Source organism: Geotrypetes seraphini, chromosome 13 (assembly GCF_902459505.1).
Source record: "Geotrypetes seraphini chromosome 13, aGeoSer1.1, whole genome shotgun sequence".
Taxonomy (NCBI): Eukaryota; Metazoa; Chordata; class Amphibia; order Gymnophiona; family Dermophiidae; genus Geotrypetes; species Geotrypetes seraphini.
The window spans coordinates 49277208-49300893 of NC_047096.1; the positions used below are offsets into that span (position 1 = coordinate 49277208).

General features: G+C 42.5%; 1 protein-coding gene across 9 annotated transcripts in view; it reads left to right on the forward strand.

Moving 5' to 3' along the window:
• The window catches only part of ARHGAP32 (Rho GTPase activating protein 32), a 786874-nt gene extending 770825 nt beyond the window's left edge, over positions 1-16049 (forward strand). For all 9 annotated transcript variants that reach the window (XM_033918046.1, XM_033918043.1, XM_033918048.1 and 6 more), the window contains 3 exons: positions 222-1112; positions 6562-7052; positions 13633-16049. In XM_033918046.1, the coding sequence (XP_033773937.1) occupies positions 222-1112; positions 6562-7052; positions 13633-15933 (3683 nt within the window). In that variant the 3' untranslated portion in view covers positions 15934-16049. The remainder of the gene's footprint in view (positions 1-221; positions 1113-6561; positions 7053-13632) is intronic.
• Positions 16050-23686: the final 7637 nt, after the last annotated feature.

Sequence of the window (23686 nt, forward strand, 5' to 3'; positions counted from 1 at the left end):
TCTAGTTACACTTTGGAAGTTAAATGTAGTAGTTAGCCTGACCAGTTTTCAAATGCTTTGGCCAGATCAACCTAAATAACATTGAACATTGAAATTTTAAATTTGACTCACGTCTCTGGGATGTTTCTAGTCTGAAAATGTAAATAAACAACTGTTAGTATGTACTCAGATTTTTATAATAAAGTTAAATAGAAGGATAATTGATGTATATTTTATACTAGGTGAATCTAAATTGTTCCGTCCCCGAAGACCCCGATCCAGTAGTGATGCACTCTCTACTTCTTTTAACGGAGACTTCCTGGAGGATATGAACCACTTCAATTCCTATGATAACTTGCCCCATGACAATGAAAGTGATGGAGATGAAGGACTGGTTCACATCCCTGCCCTGATGCCCCCCAAGTTACCAGAAGAGGTTGACCTTAGCCCACCGGACATTGGTGTGGCCAGCCTGGACTTTGACCCCATGTCCTTTCAATGCAGCCCACCTCAGATGGAGTCTGAAGGTCCTGATAGTAGTGTTTCCCAGCTGGACTCCGTTGGTAGTGGCAGTTTTAAAGAGAAACAGACCCCTGTCAGAAAGGATCTGGAATCTGGAAGCCACTATCAGACTGCTGGTAGTGCCACAAGCTCCGAGTCAGTCTCCCCCTTTCAAGAGAGGCTAACAAGTCCTTTCTTTTCCATAGACATGAGCCCCTCTGAGGATAAAGCCTTCAAACCATCCTCCTTTGCAGAGAAAGTTGTCCATGCTTTCTCACCCAAGATAGGAAGGAAGTCAACTAAGTCTCCGCCAATGAACATTTCAGAGCCCATCACTATTTCATTACCTGATCGGGTGTCAGAAATGATTGGAGGGTTGGGCACTGCTTCAGGCAACACCTCACCTCCCAACTGGAGCAAGGTAACCAGTGCAAATGAAACACCCAATAGGTCATCACCCCAGATGATGTCCCTGCTCCTGAAAACTAGTGAAGTGGGGACAAGTGAAGGCCAGCAACAGGAAACCCAGGAGCGGAGTATCAGTGGTGTGTCCGAGGTTCAGGGAGATGCTGCAGAGCCATCCAGGTTGAACGGTCAACATATGGTGGCATCTTCTGTTCAGATCCCAACAGGTAAGGTTGCATAGGTTGAAAGAGGTCCAGCAAGTCCATCATCTTCATTTCCCTGTGAACTTTCTCTAATAACTATGGTAGGTGTATGTACACTTGAGTTTGGATTTGGTAATGGCATGTAACTAATCTAAAAAAAAAAAAATTAAACCTGGGGCAACATGCTTACTGTGCGTTTACAGCCAGTTCTTCAGTGGTAGAAAAAAAATTACTGCTGTAACAGAGCAAGTCATCAAATCAGCATATTTCTTATCATTATCATCCAGTCAATATCTTTTGCCCCTAATACTTTTCCATTTTTCTTATGAAGTTAAGTGGTGCAATTATGAATTGGCAAAAGTACTATAATTTCACCATTCTTTACATGTAAAATCTGAAAAGCTACACATCAACTATAAAGCTTATCTTGACCACGTTTCTATAAAGGTGATGAAGTCTGTTTGCTGTTCTTCAGTGAAAAAATCATATATGAGATCCTTGTAGGGTCCATTAGGGTCGATTGATAGAATTACGTTCTTTCTAATATATTGACCTCAATTTGGACATTCTTTCAACCTATGTAAGCTCTTTTGTTAGCTATATTTGTGTAGTGTCCCCTCTTTATGTTTTTATCTTTTGAATATAATTTTTAGGACAAGTGATCTTAGCACTGAACCCCATGTTTTCACTTTCCCCCTAGCCCATATAGTGCATGCCTACGTTATACATGCAAATTTACCTTGTCAGTGTGTGAAAGTTCTTGTGTAGGTGCATTGCCCCAACACTTGTCTCTTTGAAATCACACGTGCCCATTACAGATCCCAGTAGCCCCATTCTCAGTATCTCCCCATCTCTAGGCCTCTCTCCCTCTCCTGCTAGTGGTGGATCATTGTGACTGTACTTTACTGGTTGACAATTGTTCTGCCACCATTCCCCATTTTGTCTTATCTTCTCGTCCTGTGGTTACAGTGATCTCTCCCCTGCAGTTGTTAATTGTTCTGGTGATGTCATGATTATATGTCGATTGCAATATACCAAATGCCAAGAAATAAATATGGGGCAATTCTATAAACGTGCCTATCAAACGTTTGTCTATCAAAGTCATCCTTCATTGAAAGTTAGGGCCTATGTGCCCTAGGCGCCATTCTATAAGTTAATATTTAACTGCTACAGCAACTAAATGCAAAGGAGGTATCCATGTGGGCAGAGCAAGGGCAGGCATTGCATGTATCTCCAAGTTACACACGTAGGTTACAAAATACTATAATTTATGCATATCACTTGATGCTCTAGGCTTGCAAATGTATGCCTGCCATTGATGTGGCGTAAGAAGGCATGGCTAAACATGGGCACACCAATGCCAGCTTACCTTAGAATTCTATAACGGAATCTTGGTACCAAGATGCTGTTATAGAAATGGTGCTAAGTGTGTGGCATTGGGGCACCTACATTGAGGCGTCAGTTATATAATTGCCTCCATAGCATTTTTCTTAGTACTTGCATTGTGCTAAACAGCTTCCTTCTGGAACCCAAATAGTGCGATATATATATATATATATATATATATATATATATTAAGTGGGGCAGAATACCACAGTATCAGGATGAACACACAGAACTTTTTTGTAGGAACAAATCTTGATTGTAGTAAGTACAAGAAAGCTGTCATATGTGGATGGTGGTAGGGATGTGAAATAGACCCAACACAGTCTCTGTTTCAACAGTAGATGCCTTTCTCAGGAATCTAATTGATACACTATTCAATTAAACACATTTGCGGTAATGTATTCTCCCTCGGAAGAGAATTGCTGAGAACTTGGAGGAAGAGCTTGATTGATTTTCTTGCCCTTTCCCCAATCAAGAAGGCATTCTACAGCCCTGACTCTAAATAATGAACATTTTATCCCTTTCTTCCTCTTGCTCCAGTTAGTGTCTATGTTGTCCTGTTTTGTGAAGGCAACAAATGCACTGATACGAATTGTCTTCCCAAAAGCTGATGCAGAAGGTTACACTTGCCCCAAGCAAGAAGTAACTTTGTGCATGTATATGCTGGTAGAAATTGGTACATATATGAATATTGTATAACATGCATGCACATGTGCTAATCCCACCCTCACTCTACCTGTTTTCTCACTTTCCCCGGGAATGCCTAAATGTATGTTGCATTAATAGAGGCACTGCTTTCATGCATGTATACCACCAGGACAATGTTATAAGTAACTTATAGAATGAAAGAGTATTTGTGCTGAAATAACTTTAGCACCTAAATGCATGCATCATTTATATACTAAAATTATTAAATACTAATGCTTATGTGGGTTAGTGGACATTTGAATATAGGTAAACTGAGTGTATTTTTGGCACAATTTGCTTAAGGGTAAATTCTCTATATATCACTAAAAAAAATTGGTGCTGAAAAGGTTGGAGCTTACAGTGATTCTATAAACTACCTCCAGAGTTAGGTGTGGTTTATAGAATCACGCATACCACCCATCCTTGCAACTAACATTTAGGCGCAGAGAAAAGACCTAAATGCCTGCACCTAAGTTGTGTACGGATCGGATATCTTCTATAACAGTGCACCTAACGTTTAGGAATGCCTATGACCCAACTACACTCCTCCCCTGGCCACGGCCCCTTTTGAGATTTGTGTACTAGAATTTACACACACCACTTTATAGAATATGCTTAGAAAGTTATGCAAGTAAATTCTAATTAGTGCAAATAATTGCTTGTTAATTAGCAATTATTGGCACTGATTGGGCTTGTTAAAACAATGAAGTTGCCCGTGCAAATTGGCAATGTGTACAGATTTGCACGTGCAACTTTGGCCATGGTTTACAGAATCCGGCCCTTAGTGTGTAAATGATAGAGGGTGTACAGATGGGCGGAGCATGGTCAAGGCATAAGTATGGCTCCAATTTACCCATGTTACTTGCAGAATATTGTAAGTTAAATGCCAAAATGCTGCATTTAGGCATGTGCATTTAGAGAATGACACGAGGACAAATTTTTCCCCGTCCCAGCGGGAACTCATTTTCCTGTCTCATCCTGGTGAGTTGTTTTCTTGTTCCTGTCCTATTCCTACAAGCTCTGCCCTCATCTGCACAAGCCTCAAACACTTTGGAAATCATAAGTGTTTGAGGCTTGTGTGGTTAAGGCAGAGCTTATACAAATGGGGCAGGGACAGCGACAAAACTCACGGGGACGGGGAAATTGAGTTCCTGTGGGGACGGGGGAAAATTTGTCCCCATGTCATTCTCTACATGCATTTATTCCTGCTGCTAATATAGGACCAGATTCAGTAAATGGCACCCGAATTTGGGCACTGAAAAAAAAATAACGCTAAATGCAATTCTGTAAATGGCATTCTTGAGTTGAGTGCTGTTTATAGGAGAATCCATTCTTCACTCAGATGGTCCCAAACTTTTAATGAATTATAACTTGAAGGTATCCAATAAATATTACAAATTCAAAAACTTCTCTTACTTTGAACATTGAGGGAGAGTCGGATAACGTTAGTGGCACTGGGGGATCCTTGAAAAAGCAAACGTGCGAAACATGTCAGATCCAAATTCTCCCAGGTCGTAATTAAAATGAAGAAGAGTTTTGAGATAAGTATATATTCATTTATATTTTTTAAAAAACAGTATACCTTAAGAAGTATTATTAAAACATATAAGTGAAAACAAATCTAAGGCCAGTGAAGAACTTTTGCACATAAATCCCCGCTAGATAAAATATTCAGTGAGCGGCAGAGAAGGTGTAACTGAGGCCTTGCAATAAGATTTAAGAAATATCTTTGGATTTTTTTTACAAATCTCTAAGCCTTTTGTATTACGATAAGCTGAATACTCTAATATAAACTCGGAGAAGTTTTTAAATTTGTAATGTTTATAGTAGAATAGCACTTAAAACCAGGATCTGTTCCCAGTTTTGGGCCTGAAGATTTATACCAACTGAAACCTGGTATACAGTAAACCCCCACAAATTCGTGGTTCGCAAATCGCGGACTCAGTAATTCGTGGTATTTTCTGACTGCAAATATGGTTTTTCAGCTGATTGAAGGCAGGAGAGGACAGCTGGTGCGCCGGCGGGTGCTTAAATTCTACTTACGAAGCCAGGCAATTTTTTCAACTGCCTCTTCCTGGTACTAAAGTCATGGCTACACCAATCAGAAGCTGTTTAGATAAGCCAGATAGCGTGTCAAAGCAGCTCCTGATCGTGTGTAACCATGACTTTAGTACCAGGAAGAGGCAGTCGAAAAATGTGCCTGGCTTCGTAAGTACAATTTAAGCACCCGCTGGCGCCCCAGCTGTCCTCTCCTGCCTTCAATCAGCTGAAAAACCGTATTCGTAGTTTTTCAAAATTCGTGAGTGTTCCTGGAACGGAACCCCCGTGAATTTCGGGGGAGTACTGTAAATTCTCACATCTAAATCAGGCACGGATGCCCCATAATCTATACTACTGTGTGAATTTTGAATAAATGCCCCTGGTCCGCTCATGCCTTTCCCATGACCATGCCTCCTTTTAACTTTCATGGAATAGTATCTAGCAAGATACACACATAAATTCAGATTGTTTCCAATTAGTACCAGTAGTTGTTAGCACTGAGTTATTGATGCTGATTGATTCATTATTCAATTAAATTGTGTTCTTAAATTGAACACGCACCCAAATTTGTGCATGCAGTTTTGAATACCATTTGGGGGCTAGTGTGGGCTTGCCTTATTGTAGGCACTTAGATGTAATTTTATGCACTATTCTATAATGTAATCTTGGCACCGAGATGCTGTTATAGACATCATGCTCAGCGTGCTGTATCTAGGCACCCACATATAGAAATGCCCTCCCCCCCCCCCGCAAATGCTATTCTGTAAGATCAGGTCATTTTTAAAATTATCCCCATGTTGTGGGTGGGGGAAAAATTCCTAGCACATCTGCTTTAATCCTGCTAAACTCTGGGAGTTATTTTTTGCAAAGATTTTTCTTCTTACGCTATATGGAAAACCTGTGATCTTTAGTGTATCCCACAACAAAAAGGAAACACAAAACCCCACGTGTAATAATACAAACCAAAAAAAGGAGTGGGGAAGGGACACGGTCAACCAATTTCAAGGACAATCCCTGAGGAAGGCTTTTCAAGCCGAAACATGGACCATGTTGGGGTCCAGTACAAAAAGAATTAAAAGACTTTCTGTTAGGCTTGCATCATTTCTTGTATATGTTTTTAGCTATTTATATATTTTCAATAAATTGATTGTCCCTGAAGTTGGTTGACCGTGTCCCTTCCCCACTCCTTATTTTGGTTTATCTTTTAATGTGTGCCAACATGGGATTCAGTTAATACATTACTCTTTTGTTCTAGTGTTGATGAAAATATATCTACTGTATTAGTGGACTTGCTGTATGCGATTTTTATGGTCAAATAATCCTTGTATTATATCTCTCTCACACTTTAATATTTCCTCAGGAACATCTTCTCTAGACTCTCCCCAGGAACCCCTTCCAGTTAGTACAGTTTCTCTGATCCCGCCTCCCCCTCCTCCCAAGAATGCTGCACGCATGTTGGCTTTGGCATTGGTTGAGTCCGCACAGCAAGCGTCTGCCCAGTCTCAGAAGAGGCCAGTAAATGCCTATGCTTCCTGTCCAAATACCCCGGAGAATGCCCCTGAAGAGAAGCCCCAGCCTCAGTCTGGGACGCCAACAGAGAGGACCGCCACTGTGACCTTTGCCCACATTACAGCTACACCAACCAGTGCAGAATTCATGGGGCATCCACCCATGGGCATCTATGGATCATCCACCCAAGTGTCCCCTGCCATGACCTCTTCTAGCACAGCGTTCAAAGTGGTAGCACCAGCCATTCAGCGCAGTCCTACAAGTAACCAGCCGGCTCAGCAACAATTAGCAATGGGACAGATTCCAGCAGGAACTGCTATAATATCAGGTCCTCCTAACCAGGTGAGGTTCTAGCGCAGGCATTAGAACTGTGAAATTATTGAAAATTTTGAAATGATGGTAGTAAAAACTTTTTTTTTTCTTCTGTTTTTCTTTTTCCAGTAAAAAAGGGAAATTTGGGGAAATATTCAACTAACAGTCAGGCTCATTTTGTATGTTTAATTTTGCTGGGTTTGGGTGAAATGGAGCAAACTCCGTAGGGAATAAAGATAAGTGCTGTACTGTTATATTTTGCAATTTTCTGGTGACACCTGATTTTTGGAGGTTTTTTGGCAAATGATAGAGTTGTATTCCTGGGGGCCCGCTATAAGTATTGTCTTGGCGGTCCTCCATTCGTGCTGAGGTCTTTTTCCTCCTTATAAACAAAAAAAATTACATAGTTCTATTAAGACACAGGATTCATTAAGGGCTCCTTTTACAAAGGCTAGCTAGTGGTTTTAGCTCGCGCTTAGCACACGCTAAAATGCCCCACACGCTAGCTGCTACTGCCTCCTTTTAAGCAGACAGTAATTTTTCGGCTAGCACGCACTAATCTTGTGCGTGCGCTAAAAACGCTAGCACACCTTAGTAAAAGGAGCCCTAAGTTTAAATTGGTTCCACTTTGTATTGTTGTATAATAATATAATTTTACTGTATTTAAGACAAAAGGAGAGGAGGAATTAATTATTTTATTTATTTATATACCACTTATAGCTTAAGTTGTTTACATTCAGGTACTCAAGAATTTTTCCCTATCTGTCCCAGTGGGCTCACACTCTATCTAATGGGGGGATTAAGTGACTTGCCCAGGGTCACAAAGAGCAGCATGGGATTTGAACCCACAACCTCAGGGTGCTGAGGCTGTAGCTAACCACTGCGCCACACACTCCCTAAAAAAGAGGGTGCCAGCATTTATGTGCCTTGAGTACCTGTAGATGACCAAAATACAATACAAGCATTTCTATAACTGCAGCAACCAAATATTTTTAGTTCAGTGTGGATTTAGAAAAAATATAAACCAGCCATTTTTTGGAATTTACAATGATTACTAAGGAGATAGATAATTTCCTTTTCACTGAATAATTGTATAACTTACAAGAAAGCTAGCAGAGGGTTTACCAACTTTAAAAGTTAGCATAACAGATACTTAAGATTTTTCTAATTAAAGAAATGTTTTCAACTTAAGAACATAAGCAATGCCTCTGCTGGGTCAGACCTGAGGTCCATCATGCCCAGCAGTCCGCTCACGCGGCGGCCCAACAGGTCCAGGACCTGTGCAGTAATCCTCTATCTATACCCCTCTATCCCCTTTTCCAGCAGGAAATTGTCCAATCCTTTCTTGAACCCCAGTACCATACTCTGCCCTATTACGCTCTCTGGAAGCGCATTCCAGGTGTCCACCACACGTTGGGTAAAGAACTTCCTAGCATTCGTTTTGAATCTATCCCCTTTCAACTTTTCTGAATGCTCTCTTGTTCTTTTATTATTCGAAAGTTTGAAGAATCTGTCCCTCTCTGCTCTCTCTATGCCCTTCATGATCTTGTAAGTCTCTATCATATCCCCTCTAAGTCTCCTCTTCTCCAGGGAAAAGAGACCCAGTTTCTCCAATCTCTCAGCATATGATAAAAAGACAAATAGTTCATCTCAGTTCTAAGAGAAGAAGGCCATTCATTTAATAACTTGGTAGATAAAGGTGGATGGAAAAAGATACTTATATTGTAGGGTTTTTACAGATGGAAAATTCAGGCAATTTTGATTGCTAGGTTTTATGCTTGTACAGTTAGAACGGTTAATAAGCTGGTTCATATATAAAGGTGTGGTTCCAAATTAAATGCAATATGAATTCTTATTGACAAGCAGTATAAACTGGATAACAAAAGTGAAACATGACTGAATATTCTAGCTGAGTAAATTCAACCTAGCAGTGGTTTGGGGTCTCTTTTTACAAAGCCGCAGTAGTGATTCTTCTGTGGCAAATGCAGTAAAGCCCATAGGAATTGAATGGGCTTTGGTGCATTTGCCCTGGGGAAATCACTACTGTTGCTTCGTAAAAGGAGCCCTTAATTTGATACTGGAGCAACCGGAATATAACACATTACAATAATAATCTAACTGGAAGAATCATTGCCTAAGTTGCTAGCCTAAAATTGTCCTGGCAAAAAAAAATTTTGTCTTAAAGAATGAAGCTTCCAAAAATCATTTTGTGTGAATATATTAACCTGACGTTCAAAAGATTAAAAAGTATCCAAAGTAATACTTAAAACCTTTAAAAATAGTTATACTTACATAATTTTGGGCTCCTTTTACTAAATGGCAGAAGAACTTCTTACCGTGGGCCGGCAGGGTAAATGCTCCAACGCTCATTCTATTCCTGTGAGCATACAGAGTCAACCTTAAAGAATAAAACCAAAAACATTTGGCCTTACCTATATTTAATTTGAGCAGATAATGTGATACCCAATTTTCTGTGCATGTAATAAAAACTTGAAGCACAGTACTAAAGTTCCCCTAATTAGAATAAATTGTAATAAGGTACTTTAGCTATATTGTGAGCCTTCGGGACAGATAGGATAGTTTTTCTCAAGTGTGTGGCGCGGTGGTTGAAACTACAGCCTCAACACCCTGGGGTTGTGGGTTCAAATCCCGCACTGCTCCTTGTGACCCTGGGCAAGTCACTTAATCCTCCATAGCCCCAGGCACGTTAGATAGATTGTGAGCCCACCGGGACAGACAGGGAAAATGCTTGAGTACCTGATTGTAAAACCGCTTAGATAACCTTGATAAGCGGTATATAAAATCCTAATAAACTTGAAACTTGAAAACTTGATACATTGTAAACTGCTTAGGTCAGTAAAATGCAGGAGCAATATATCAGATCTTAAATAAGCATAAACATAAGAATGGTTACACTATCAGCATATGTGTAGTACATGATTGAAAGTACTTGTAGGGCCTTACTTAGAGTACTCATTAGTATATTAAATATAGTCGGAGACCTCTGTGGCACACCACTACTTTAAAAGATCAGGTTCTGATAATAGAAGGTTAGCGCCAAACTGGAAACTGGGAGCAAAGGCCAATATTCAGCACTTAACTGGCCAAGATAACTGCATAAATAGGACCACATAAAAGTCAGTCCCATCTTTATGAAGTATCCCAAAGCTGGTTAAGTGCTGAACATTGTACTTATGAATTGGCTGGCTCAGCTATGAATTGGCTGGCTCTGGAAACCCAGAAATTCAGTGCTATAATACTATAATTTGTGTGGGTTGTTTGGTTTTTTTTAGCAGTTTAAGTGCAAGCATTTACACTAGCTCTGTGGTTTGTCACCTAAAGTATCTAGACCATAGGAGGACCTAGTGGCTAGAGCTACAGCCTCCGCACCCTGAGGTTGTGGGTTCAAGTCCTTGTGACCCTGGGCAAGTCACTTAATCCTCCATTGCTTCAGGTACATTAGACATATTTTGAGGCCACCAAGACAGATAGAGAAAAATTCAGGAGTACCTAAATATAAACTACATAGATAACCTCCCTTGATAGGTGGTATATAAATAAGTAAATATTTGACCTGTTATGCTAGTATGTTATAACAAACTATCCTTTATAAAATTGGATCCAAATAAGTGCCCATTTCTAGAATTACTCTCCAAGAGCATAATGTTATAAAGCTGTTTCCACATTAAAACCCTTTTACCCTTAGAAAATGGGGTTTTTTAAAATAAAATTGTGCATCCTCATACACACAGAGTTGGTCCTGCCACAAGGTGGACTGGTCAACCACCCACGGCAGCAGCATTTGTGTGGTGGCAAGCAAACACCTCCTTTCCCCATGATTGTTGACTTTGCCCGGGTCTTGCCACGTTCTACCGACCGAGAAGTGGCGAGACCCGGACAACAGCAACAATTATGAAGCCTAAGAACATCTCCTTTCCACCCCTTCATTCTATGTCCAGCATTTCCTTCTTATGCCCTGCCACCGCTGAGTACCTCTTCCCTGACCTGTGTCGCAAATGGATGCAATGGTGGCACGGGACCTTTAGACAGAGGCCCACACTTAAGCACTGCCACTGTCTCTCTCTGTAGTTTGGGTAGAGTTGTGATGTAATAATAATAATAACTTTATTCTTCTATACCGCCATAGTCAGATGACTTCTAGATGGTTCACATCGAAGAGGGCTGGACAATCAGCGAATTACAGAATGCAAAAAGTGAGGGTACAACATATTACACAAGAAATAGACAGAAGGAAAATATAAGTTTATAAATTTAGTGTGGCTTCTGTTTAGGAGATGAATCTGTCAAACAGTATGGTTTTAATTACTCTCTGAAAGGTGCCGTAGATCAGCCTGGCTCCATTGATGTAGTTACCCAGTCAGGACTGCTGTTTGCTTGCTTGAAACATGAAAGACGAGTGAATTCATTTGCAGTACTCACACTAATTTATACCTTTTTTGTGGTGGTGAACCTTTGTATATTGGCATTTGTGTGAGATAGGGGCTGGATTGGGGAACCTGTTTTCTATCAGCACATAGGAACCTATGTTGCACTTATAAAATGGGGCCATCTTTAGAGATCAGGAGATGTTTAGGTATGGCTCTCTATATGAGTACAAAAGTTATTTCTAAAACCTTGTTTTCACCCAGTACTGCAATCCGTCTCCGTTACACTTCAGTTGTACCCAGGTTTGGGAATTGACATCATGAATGTACTATGTACAACTACTCAAGTACAGTCAAACCTCGGTTTGCGAGTAATCCGGTTTGCGAGTGTTTTGCAAGACGAGCCTGCGTGCCGGTGCCAGACCGGGGCGGGGGTAAGTTTAAGTAGTTCGGGTGGGGGGACCGGTTCACAGGGGGGGGGTACCGGTTCGCGCGGAGGGGAGGTCTTTGCGAGCAGGGATGGGGAGCAGCGCTGCTGGCCTCAGGGAGGAGTAGGGGGGGAACGTATCAAAGCGAGTTTCCATTATTTCCTATGGGGAAACTCGCTTTGATAAACGAGCATTTTGGATTACGAGCATGCTCCTGGAACGGATTATGCTCGTAATCCAAGGTACCACTGTATTTTGTTTTCACCTTGGAAATCACCTACTTACCTTTCAGATGTCTGCCCCACCCGGACTCCCAAATGCACTCGATCTGGCCATTACAGTTGTAGTCTTCAGCCAGGAGTCGTGTTCCTGGACTTCTGGAACCCTGCAAACCACCATCACCTTTTTTTTTTTTTGGGGGGGGGGCTGTGAATTCTACCTCTATAGCATCCCCAGCTCCCCTTTCTTCATGAGGAGCAAAGAGGTTCCGTGTGGGAATTGAACTAGGGAACTTATGCATGGCAGTGCACAGCACTTGTCACCCAAGCTTCTAATCTGGCCTTCTAAAACAGAGACTTTTGAAAATAAAAATAGCATCCTGAAAGGGGGGGGGTGGACGCGTGTACCTGTCAAATACATCCATTGCTAGTAAAGTTATCACATTTTATAATTTTATATTATTTTTGATAATGTTGAACCAACAAATGTCTCATCCCCAAACGGATTAGTAATCTATTTTGTTATATGGCTGCATTCAGTAGGGTACAAACTTCTCTAGGCAGTAGGCTGAGATGGAAGCCAGGCTCAAATCCTGCTGCTGCTGCTTCTTGTGACTTTGGGAAGTTTCTTAATCTTCTATTGCTTCAGGTACCAGCTTAAACTGTAAGCTCTTAGAGACAGGAAAATACCTACTGTATCTGAATGCAACTCACCTTGAGCCTGTATTCAAAAAGGCATGGACTAAATTCAGATTTTCTTCAAAGAGCTGGAAGTGGATGTCAAGATCCCAAGAGTGTCCCAGTAATATTGGAATGCTGACTCCCAGCACAGGACCCTGAAAGGATAACTTGTCCAGTATAATCTTTTCCGGTATAAGGTGCCATGATTTACAGAGGGCAATTCCAGGCAACTTTTGTTGCAGTGACAAAACTGAAGTCTTTCAGTCTCAGACACCTAGATTTTCATCTTCTATTTCTATGCTATACAACAGAGTATAGTACATTGTATATACCTGTAGCTTACTTTTACCTAAAGTGAAAATGAGTCTACAGGTATCCTGTAGTCCCAAGAACAGAGATATTTGAATAATTCAATGCTGATCTCAGTAAGGCTAGAAGCAGACAACATTCTCAGATTTTCACGAGATCTTTCTGGTGGATGTGGAAAAAAAAAGAGAGAATTGGATTTGCAGAATTAATTTTGACTTTTGTAAGTACTCTAATCCTGAAAAAAGTGAGGTACTAAGAAGGGCTTCTTTCCCTCCCCCTCATTTCTCCCCTGCTTCTCTAATGATTTGCTTTGTCCTTAATACAGCACTACCTTAAGAACATCAGATGTTCAAGTAAACTGCACTGCTTGTGTCTTTGTCTGTACTTAATAATCTTTCACACAAAGATGTGTCTGCTATTTTGAAGAACTTTGATGTCAATGCTATGCAGAACAGTTTGCCTGTTACACTTCAAACCAAAGGCCTTGACCTTGAGCAAGAGCACTGTATCCTAGTTACTGACAGACCTTGGACATGACTATGTATTTCTCTACTAATTTTTTCTTTCTGTCTTTTTATTTTTGGAACAGGTACAAATGGGAACATCTTCGCAAGCACTGGAGAAACCACCGCAGCTGCCTGAGCCTAAAATTGCTGATCCTGCCCCAGTATTTATCACGGATACGAGTTCTGCTGTGCCCCCTGCTACAGTCACCCCAACAGCTCTACCAGGGCTCCCTGAAAAGCCTAAAGAGAGTGGCCGGGCTCCTTTCCTGCACGTGCGCTCTGAATCCTTCCCCACACACTCATCTTACGCTTTTATGCCACCAGCTCCTCCTGTCCGCTCATTGGAGAGCAAGATTGCTGCAGCCATGCATTCAAGTAATGTTGATGCTGTTAACACCTCTAATTATCATTCCTTCTTGTCCTCGGCGATGATGCCATCATCAGTAGAAGATGCCTTACCACCACCCCTACCACCACCACCACCACCACCAAAACATGTTTCCTTGCAGTCGGCATATCTTTCACATTCTAAAGCAGATAGTACACCAGAACCCATTGTACCTGAAACCTACACCCATCATAAACCACCCGCCATCCCTCAGCCCATGTACAGGCCAGAGGGTGCACCCCCTCCCCATCTCTCCTACCACAGCAGTAAAGCTGATCATCATCAAATGTACAGCTCTAGGGCAGATACTTCCTCCACTCTAGCTACCCATTATAACACTTACATGAGCCACGGTAAAAATGCCACAATACACCACTCCAAACCACGCAGTAGGTTTGAATACTTGGCGTCCATGAGCCCCTCTCTACGGTTTTCAGGCTACTCTGACGATGTACCACCGTACCCAACAATCCGAAGGGTACAGTCGCTGCATGCCCCTCCCCCACTCCCTCTTGTTCGGTCTTCTCCTATATCTCGAACAGAAGTCCCCCCAGATGATGAGCCAGTATATTGCCCAAGACCCTTATATCAGTATAAGCCATATCAACCATTCATGCCCCATTCGGACTATCACGTGACTCAGCTGCAGCCGTATTTTGAGAACGGCCGTGTGCACTACAGGTACAGCCCTTACTCTGGCTCATCAGGTGCCACTTATTATTCCTCTGATGGTACGTTCTATGACCTGGATCCATATAGCACCGTACGGCTTCGCCAGCAGTACTCCTTACACAATCGAGACTTTACGTCCTACACAAGCAGGCTACCTGGGAAGAATCTCTATCGTTCTCCCAATATGACTCCATACCCTCGAGGGAGCATTATGGGGCAGCTAGCAGGCAAGGAGCACAGCTTTATCAGCCGTGATGTGCCACCTGCTCCAGAAGCCAAACACATGCATGTCTCCTGGGACCTGGAAGACTTAGAGAAGTACCGGATGCAATCCATCCGGAGAGAGAGCCGTGCACGTCAGAAAGTAAAAGGGCCTGTCATGTCCCAGTATGATAATGTGGCTCCGGTAGTACAGGATGAGGTGAGTGGAATTGATATTATCCACCTCCGCAGTCGCTCAGATCCAGGGAAAACCGGCCTTCTGTCTGTAGCTGAAGGAAAAGATGGCAAGCACCCTATCAAGGTGTTTCCATCCAAGGGGGATGAAACTTACTACTCGCATCACCCAGAAACTGGTGGAGACCGAATCCATTATCATGGAGTCTATGGAAATGGGCAGGCAGAGAAACCTTCACTTCCCCAAAAACAAGGTAGCGTGAGGAACCGAAAACTGCATGACCCTATCTGTAATGCTCCAGAACAAACAACACATCTGCATCAGGATGCAAGCCATAGGCAATCATCAGAAGCTAACAATGGTCCACCATATCCAGCAGGAATCAGCCTGCAGTTAGAGTATAACTCTAAAAGCTTGCAAGAACCCCCAGAATCAGTAGGCTACCATCTTTCCAGTGGGAAGTACATCTCTGGTCAGGATCCTTTAAGACTGAATCAGGCTAGGTTATCAGAGGAGAGACCAGATATGGACCGCCCCCGACCCAAGCAACCTATTGGAGCAGAAAAGCACCCAAGAGACCTGTTTAAGGAAGAGGAAAAGATATTTCAGCCAGTGGCACCACCTCCAAAACCAGAAAGGAGCCAGAGCCTTCGACTCCGCCACCCTGAAACTTTAGAGAGAGACCCAAGCCTGCTGTACCAGTACCATTCAACATTGGGCAAACGCCAAAGCACCATGACTGTAGTATCCCAGTACGATAATTTGGAGGATTATCATGCCGTAGCTCCACACCAAAGAAGCGGCATTGTGCCCCCTGGCTTTTCTAACGCACACAATAGGACCTACACTTCTGCTCTAGCCCAGGGGGCCTTCCTTCCATCTGAACAGTCCTTGCAAAGGCTGGAAACTGAAATTCATGCAGAGTGAGCCACAGTTACCAGGAACAGAGTCTGAGCAGCCTCTGCGGGACAGTGGACTGTTTTATTTTTTCTAAAGACCAAAAACAAACTAACAAAAAAAAAATAAATCAACAATTCAGCCCATACTGTTTTTATGCAGTAAATGTTTAGGGCTTTATGTGTGCAGTTGAAAAGGTTATGTAAGTTGTTGGTAGATGAGAAGAAAAAGTAGTCAAAGGCTAAGATGAGATTTTATTAATAATAAAAGGTGCAAATGAACTTCTTAGAAAGAAGACTGGGTGTACATGCAGGTCTAGTTCAAAGATATGGTATTTCTTTTAATTGTCCTCTAGTCAGTGCTCATAATCCCCAAGTGCTAGGATGATGCCCACCTTGCCTACCACAGCTTATCATTCTGTTTGATGTTCTTCTTAAGCTTATGCCAGGTGCACCATCTCACTGGAATATAGCTGAAAAACAAAAAGTATACAGGCAAGGATTTTGCCAGTTGGTATTCAGCCTGTGACAATCAATTTTTTATTTTATAAGCGCTGGTTTTTGCTGGCTGAATTAGACTTGGATATTGAGCGTTGGCCCCTATCAAGGGACTGAAAATCTGGGTCTTTCACGGTTGATGGAAGTTATCTGGTTACAGTGGATATTCAATGTTGGTACTTGGTTAACTATATGACCTTTTACTAAGCCACAGCAAAACTGGCCTTAGCACACCCTTGCACAGGATTTTCCCATGTGGTAAGGCCAGGCCATTTTTGCCACAGCCACACAATGGCCGATTTATATCTATCTATATGAGCCCCTTTTTAAAAAGTTTTCACGAGTGCACTTGCTACCACCTATGTGATAATCCTGTACTAACCAGTTAGCTTGCAATAATATAGCTGTACTAACTGACTAGCACAAAACCAATTTCTTTTTAGATCTGTAACTCATCAAGTTGCTAAGACTCGAGCACGCGTCAATGGCATCTAAAGAAGAAGAACTGATTAGTGCAAAAATGCCCCCTCCCCCCAAAATAGAAAAAAGTTTTCCACGTGGATTAGCATGTGTTAAACTGACACTTGCTGCAGGACATCTGAGCGCATCTCATAGTACGCCATTTTAAACTGTGTTAGCGTCTAACTCAGCTTAGTAGAAGAGCCCTTAGTTAAAAGTACTGTCATGGGGGCCTGCTTGCCCGGATAATTATCCAGGCACTAGCACTGAAAATAGAAATGCCCAGTTAACTCCCCTCTCTGCCTCTGGACCACCCTGGAGCTAACCAAAGAGTGCTGCAGTGGTCTGTATTGACATTCAGCAGTGCTATGCAGTTAAGTGTCACTGAAGGGAAATTCATCAACCAGCATTAGGTCTTAACGCAGCTTTAATGCATGTTAAGAGAATTAGCTTGTGCTAAATTCTAAAGCACATGTTATGCCTATGGGCTTCTAGGCCCAAATTCTCTAAACTGCACCGTAAGTTAGGTAGAATTGTTTTAATTGGTGTTATTCGGCACATTAATTGACCATGTCATTAAAAACCAATTAAAAAGTGATTTTTTAAAAAAATGTAGGTGCCCGTTGGCGCCTTCCAAAAAATAGGGCCCCATAGTAGCACTTAAGGTTAAAGTAGGTGTGGGTTACGCCAGAAATAATCTCAGATGCGATTCTTGTCAAAGGTAGGCACTAGAAATGTAGGCCTACAAAATCCTGGCCTATATTCCCAGCACCTGCCTTTGACCTTAGCCACGATTATACAAGCAATGCCCTAGCATGATTGACACGTGTTGGCGGAGTCTTTTTAGGCGGCTGTTTGCAGAAGATGGCCCTTGATGGGCGCTAATTCCCTTAATGCACGTTAAGATGCGTCAAAGCCTAACGCTGCTTGGTGAATTCCTCCCTGAGTGTCAGCACAGGAGCCAATCAGTGAGATTGAACTGGGTAGAAAGACTACTATCCAGCTAAAACCTTCTGAAGAGTGACCCCTTTACTCAGATTTTAAAAATATGTTCACAATGTCAAACACTTGCTGTACAATTTGGCTAGTAAGATGATTGGGTCTTTGAAAGCTGTCTCCTGAGCGTTAACTGTTTGCCGATATCACAAACATATCCCTATTGCCAGGCCAGCTTGTGGCATTTGAAGAACCAGTACTGGCATAATTGTGATGAGAAGGGGGAAGATACTCTGTAGACTTGGCTGTTTGGCCTTTGGAAAAAGTGTGGCAACTTATAAGACTGAATATCCCGGTCATTGTAAAGTGGTGTAATGACTGGTTCTAGGGTGCAGGATGGAAAAGATTTTTTTCAACATTTGTTTTAAAGTTTTGAGTTCTATTGCTAAATTTCTCATCAGCCAACAAGACTATGATCTTCATTCATCAGTGTCCACGCATTTTAGGGTGCGGTACTAGAAACCCTTTTGTAACTGGAACAAACTAACCTTTTTTTTAAGTTATTCCTTTCCAGTAAGGAACCAGCCTAGCACTGGCAGTCACTACTTCAGAGAAGGCATTCAGACCCTCTTGTACGAAGTCATTTAGCACGGGGGACTGCGGTAACAGGCCTGAAGCCCATAGGGATTTAAAGAGCTTTGGGGCCATTGACATGCAGCAGCCTCTAGCATGGCTTTGTAAAAGAGGTGGGTGGGGGGTTTGACTAAGTAAATAAGTATTTATTGCACTAAAATGGCCTGGCTGAAAATGTCCCTCCTCAAATTTGGCTAAATGTGCACATAGGTTGCTTACCCCATGTAAGAACATAAGAAAAGCCCTCACCGGATCAGACCGAGGTCCATCCAGTCCGGTGATCCGCACACGCGGCGGCTCATTTAGGTACTCCTGATTGGAGACCCAGATATACCATAGCCCTCAATACAATTTGCAAGAAGGTGTGCATCCAACTTGCGCTTGAATCCCAGAACAGTAATCTCTGTCACAACATCCTCCGGGAGAGCATTCCAAATTCCCAGCACGCGCTGCGTAAAAAAGAACTTCCTGACATTCGTCCTGAACCTGCTGCCGCTCATTATTCAAAATGCAACAGTCCAATTTATCTTTAATTTGAAAATTTTGATAATATCACTCCTTTTCTTTGTGAACTATATTGGCTGCCGGTAGAAGCCCATGTGAAGTTTAAGTTCAGTTGTATATGCTCCAAGGTGTTATCTGGCATTATACCTTGCTATCTATTGCAATCGTTTACATTCATATCATTCTAGACGCTCAGACACTTTCTTCGCTTTCCTATCTGTTAAAGGCTGCAAATTTTTAAAATACCATCAACGCCTTTTGTCCTACCAGGCAGCATCCTGGGAAAAGGATTAGAATTCTTTAATTGCGACTGCTAGCAGGTATCAACAATATTTAGAAAACATTTAAAAACCTCCGTGTTCACTAGATTTCTAGGTAATTGAAATATTTCCTCTAACTGTTATTTATTTATTTTGTAAATCGTCTAGAACTTCATGGTAATGGGGTATAGAAGTAAGTTGTTATGTTATGAATGTGTTTATGCCAGGATGAGGGGTGAAGAGAGCACGTACGTTTGAGTTTCATAATATAGATGAATATTTTGTCCACACCTTCCTCTGCTGCCTGCACAGATGGTAGATACATGCCATGCATGTAGTTTAGTTTTCAAAAAGAAACAATGTGGGTATTTTCTCTTTGAGAATCTACCTATACTATGGGCTTCTGCGCACTAAAATGCCGCGCGCGCTAGCCGCTACCACCTCCTTTTAAGCAGGCGGTAATTTTTTGGCTAGCGCGTACTATAGCGTGCGCTAATCTTGTGCGTGCGCTAAAAACACTAGCACACCTTAGTAAAAGGAGCCTTATATGTGTTAAAAGCACCCACATAGCTTGGAACTCCCTTGGTGCACCTATAATTTAAATGAAATAATTATTTTTTACTGAAAATGGAAAAAAAAGGTACAGGACCAAAGCTTTAAAAAGCATTGTGATTGTGTAGATGAGGTCAGGGCTGGCCCCTGGAAACCACATTGGAGAGTGTATCTCTGGCTCTGTCCAGACCTGAAAAACAGATGCCGGTTTGCCCAAATTGTGCTGCTACTGCCGTGCGGCTGCATGGAGTGACGAGATATCACATACCCACCCATTCTCCGTCAAAAGTAAATAAATTCCCTGCAATTATTATTTTGCTTTGCTGATTTTTTTTTTTTTTTTGTGAATGAACGCTTTTTGTACTTCAGAACACAGGGACAAGATACTTCAGGGCAGAGGAAGTCTAAAAAGTGGCTAGAGATAGGGGTATAGAGGAAAGAATGTATTCTATATGCTTAAAAAAGAAAGCCATAACTGCTTTATGGGCCCTTGTGAAGCAGGTGACGCCAGCTCTGAACAACCGGGCAGCAGTCCAAATGTTAGGATTAAATATGAATATATGTGCTAGGTTCTCTCTTAGATTTATCCCTTCCCGTTATTACCACCCTTCGGCTCTTGGAAATATATGGCACTATGATGTTGAGGTTAAGAAATAGTAATGGTATGTCACCATATGCCAGTCTCTAAAGGAAAATATGTTGGGCCCAATATTGAAAACAAGACTGATCTTCTAAATTTGTGCCCTATTTTCAGTCAGATTTAGGTGCTAAATTTTCAGCTTAAAATTCATCTTAAATTTAGAAGTTATGAGGCTCATAATCAAAACTTGAACACATCCAAAAACCTGCCTAAGTCAGCACTTGGACATCCTAATAGCAGGGACGTCCAGGTGCCGATAATCAAAACCAAATTTCTGGACGTGCAGCAGCCCTTCTAAGCTGCTGTGCATCCAGAGAGCAAAGGGGCGTGTTATGGGTGCGAATCAGGCGGGCTTCAACCTGGATGTACCCCAGTCATAATCAAAGCTTTCCTAGAGGGAACTTAGACGCCGGCAGTTAGACCTGTTTCAGTTGTGTCTTACATTCCACAAAGATGCCCAAACTGACAAGAAGACCACTGGAGAATTTAAGGCATAACCGCCCCTGTACTCCCCCAGTGGTCACGACCCCCTCCCACCACGCAAAGAGCAAAAAAACCTCCCAAAACCCATAGGCTTCCCATTAGCTGATCGCAGCAGAGGAATCCCCATCAGCTGAGCCAGTTTCGGGGATTCCTGGTGGCTCAGATGTTGGGGATTCCCCCTACCAGGATCAGCTGAGCCCAGAGTCCTACACCCCTCCCCCTGAAATCCCTGACATCCCCCTGAAATCCCCCCTATCATTCCCTTTCTCTGTCCCTTCCCTACCCACCCCCAACATTCCTGGGCCCCCCTCCCACATCCCTGGATCACCCCATACTTTGTGTGAGAAAACGGCAGGAGTGAAGCTCACTCCCTCCTTCCTACAGGGCCGCGTGCTGCAAATGATGGAGCTTCCCTTTCCCTAGATGCAGTGGGAGGAGTCAAAGGCCCTGATTGGCTCAAAATAGTGATTTTGAGCCAATCATGGCCTTCAGCCCCTCCCACTGCATCCAAAGATGTATTGGGAGGGGGAAACCCCATCATTTGCAGCATGCGGCCCTATAGGCAGGAGGGAGTAAGCTTCCCTCCTGCCGTTTTCTCAAATGAAGGTACGGGGGGAGGGATCTGGCAATGTGGGAGGCACGCCCAGGAATGTTGGGGGGATGTGGGAGAGGGGACAGAGATGACAGGGGGATATCGGAGATTTCAGGAGGATTGGGTGAAGGGCTCTGCGGCTCAACTGATACCGGCAGGGGGAATCCCAATCAGCTGAGCCACAAAACCGGCTCAGTTGATGGGGATTCCTTCTGCCGCGATCAGACAAGGTAGTTGGTGGGTACGTCTAGAAAACTTGCTTTTGTACGTTTTTCACGTTGACGTTTTTATTTTTGAAAATGGGCAAAAAAGGTAGATGTCCTAAGGACCAAAACTTATATCTGGCTCATTTTCAAAAATAAAAGTTAGATGTTTGGCAGCTTTGAAAATGGACATTTTTCCTACTGGGTTTGTGGACATCTTGCACAAAGCATCCAACCTCAGTCTTAGGCACACTTTTGATTATGCCCTTCCACGCATAAATGTAGGTCTATCATTCATTTTCATAGATCTATAAGCCTAGTGCTGAATATCAGTGCTAAGCTCTTAACTTTTCCCCCGCCCTAAATTTGTCCTTATTGTCACCCACTTTTATGCTGCAAAATTTAGGAGCTTAGTAAAATCTGGGGCCTGATATTTAGCCAGCGGTGATCAGTCATGCCCAGAAATTGAGTACCGGGTCATGTCTGGGCTTGGGCATTGAATTTCCAAGTTTATGGGGCCGCAAAAACATAGCCAGTTAAGTGCAATATTCAGCACTTAACTGGCTATTGTGAATCACAAAAAGACAGTCTGACTTTCTGAGGTTACCTTTGGCTTGTTCAGTGCTGAATATTGGCACTTAACTGGCCAAGTGCTGACTCCACCCCATGGAACACTCCCAAACTAGTTAGTTTTGAGTTGGGCGCTGACCAGACATTTTCAGCATTACTATCCTTTTAAGTGCCACTGAATTTGACCGGTTAGACCTGAACAAGCGATTTAACCAGCAAGGAGTCACTTCTAGCCGCTTAAATTGCTTCGAATATTGACCCTTTTGAGTATAAAGTTATGCACAAAGCCCTAGTAAATTTTCAAAGAAGCCAATTTATGAACATAACTCTCAAATATAGGAGCATAAATCCTATGTACATCGAGCTCTTTGTATAGTAGACGGCATAGATGGCTATATAGGGCAAAAAAGGGACAGGTTTGATATGGACTGGTTGCACTCCTGGGTGCATTGCACAGACAATAGAAGTAAATCCAAGCCTTACTTAGCCTGACTCTTTTTGGCAAAGTGCTGCATAGCCATCCCTGAAGCACATCTTTTAAGGAATCAGTTATTCCATTCCAATATTTAAAGCTGAGTTTTTGTACTGATATGCAAATTAAACATCTTTGGTGCACAGCTTACATTAACATTAGCATTCACATTCCTGTCACCTGCAACTGAAAGCTAATCACCATCAATCAATAATCACACAACTCAGTTTTATTGGAATAAATATTTGGCCCCAGCTTTATTATGTGTCTGAATATTATCTCCACTTACAATACAATCTGTGTCCAAAAACCAACAAACCCCCAATGCATATTTCACACACCCCCAGGGAACTATTCGGTATTGAAACTAGCTCCCGTTAAGTCTTTAAATTTATAACATTCCCCCAAACATGACCCACGGTGACACAAGGCCATGCTTCCCCTCCCCCCAAACATGATCCATGGTGACGCAAGGCCATGCTTCCCCTCGCAACGGTATCGCATACAAGTGTTACATTTATTTATTAACTGCTCATCTCCCAGATCCAACTGGGCCAAACCCCATTTTCCGCCCCACCCAAAGCTGCAACCACCTCCCCCCAACTCCATAAGCTCTACCAAACCCACCTAAGTCGACATATAACATGTACACCCCCCACCCCACCCCACCCACAACACTGACACAAAACATGACACCAGCACAAATGGGAGGGAAGGTGGGAGGGATAATCTTTTCCTGAAGAGACTACTCTACTGTTCCCCTTTCCTCACAGAATTCACTCCAGACTGCCACAACATCCAACCAATCACGTGACTGCTCCACCCCATCACCTTAGAAACCTCCCTAATCATTTTTCTTTCTTTCAAGCTCTATTAACCCTTTCTTACCTCCTCTTATAAGCTTGTCAATCCTTATTCTACAGACCCTTGACAACACCTCATATATTCCCCTCACCCTCTGCCCCCCCCCCATTTTACCCAC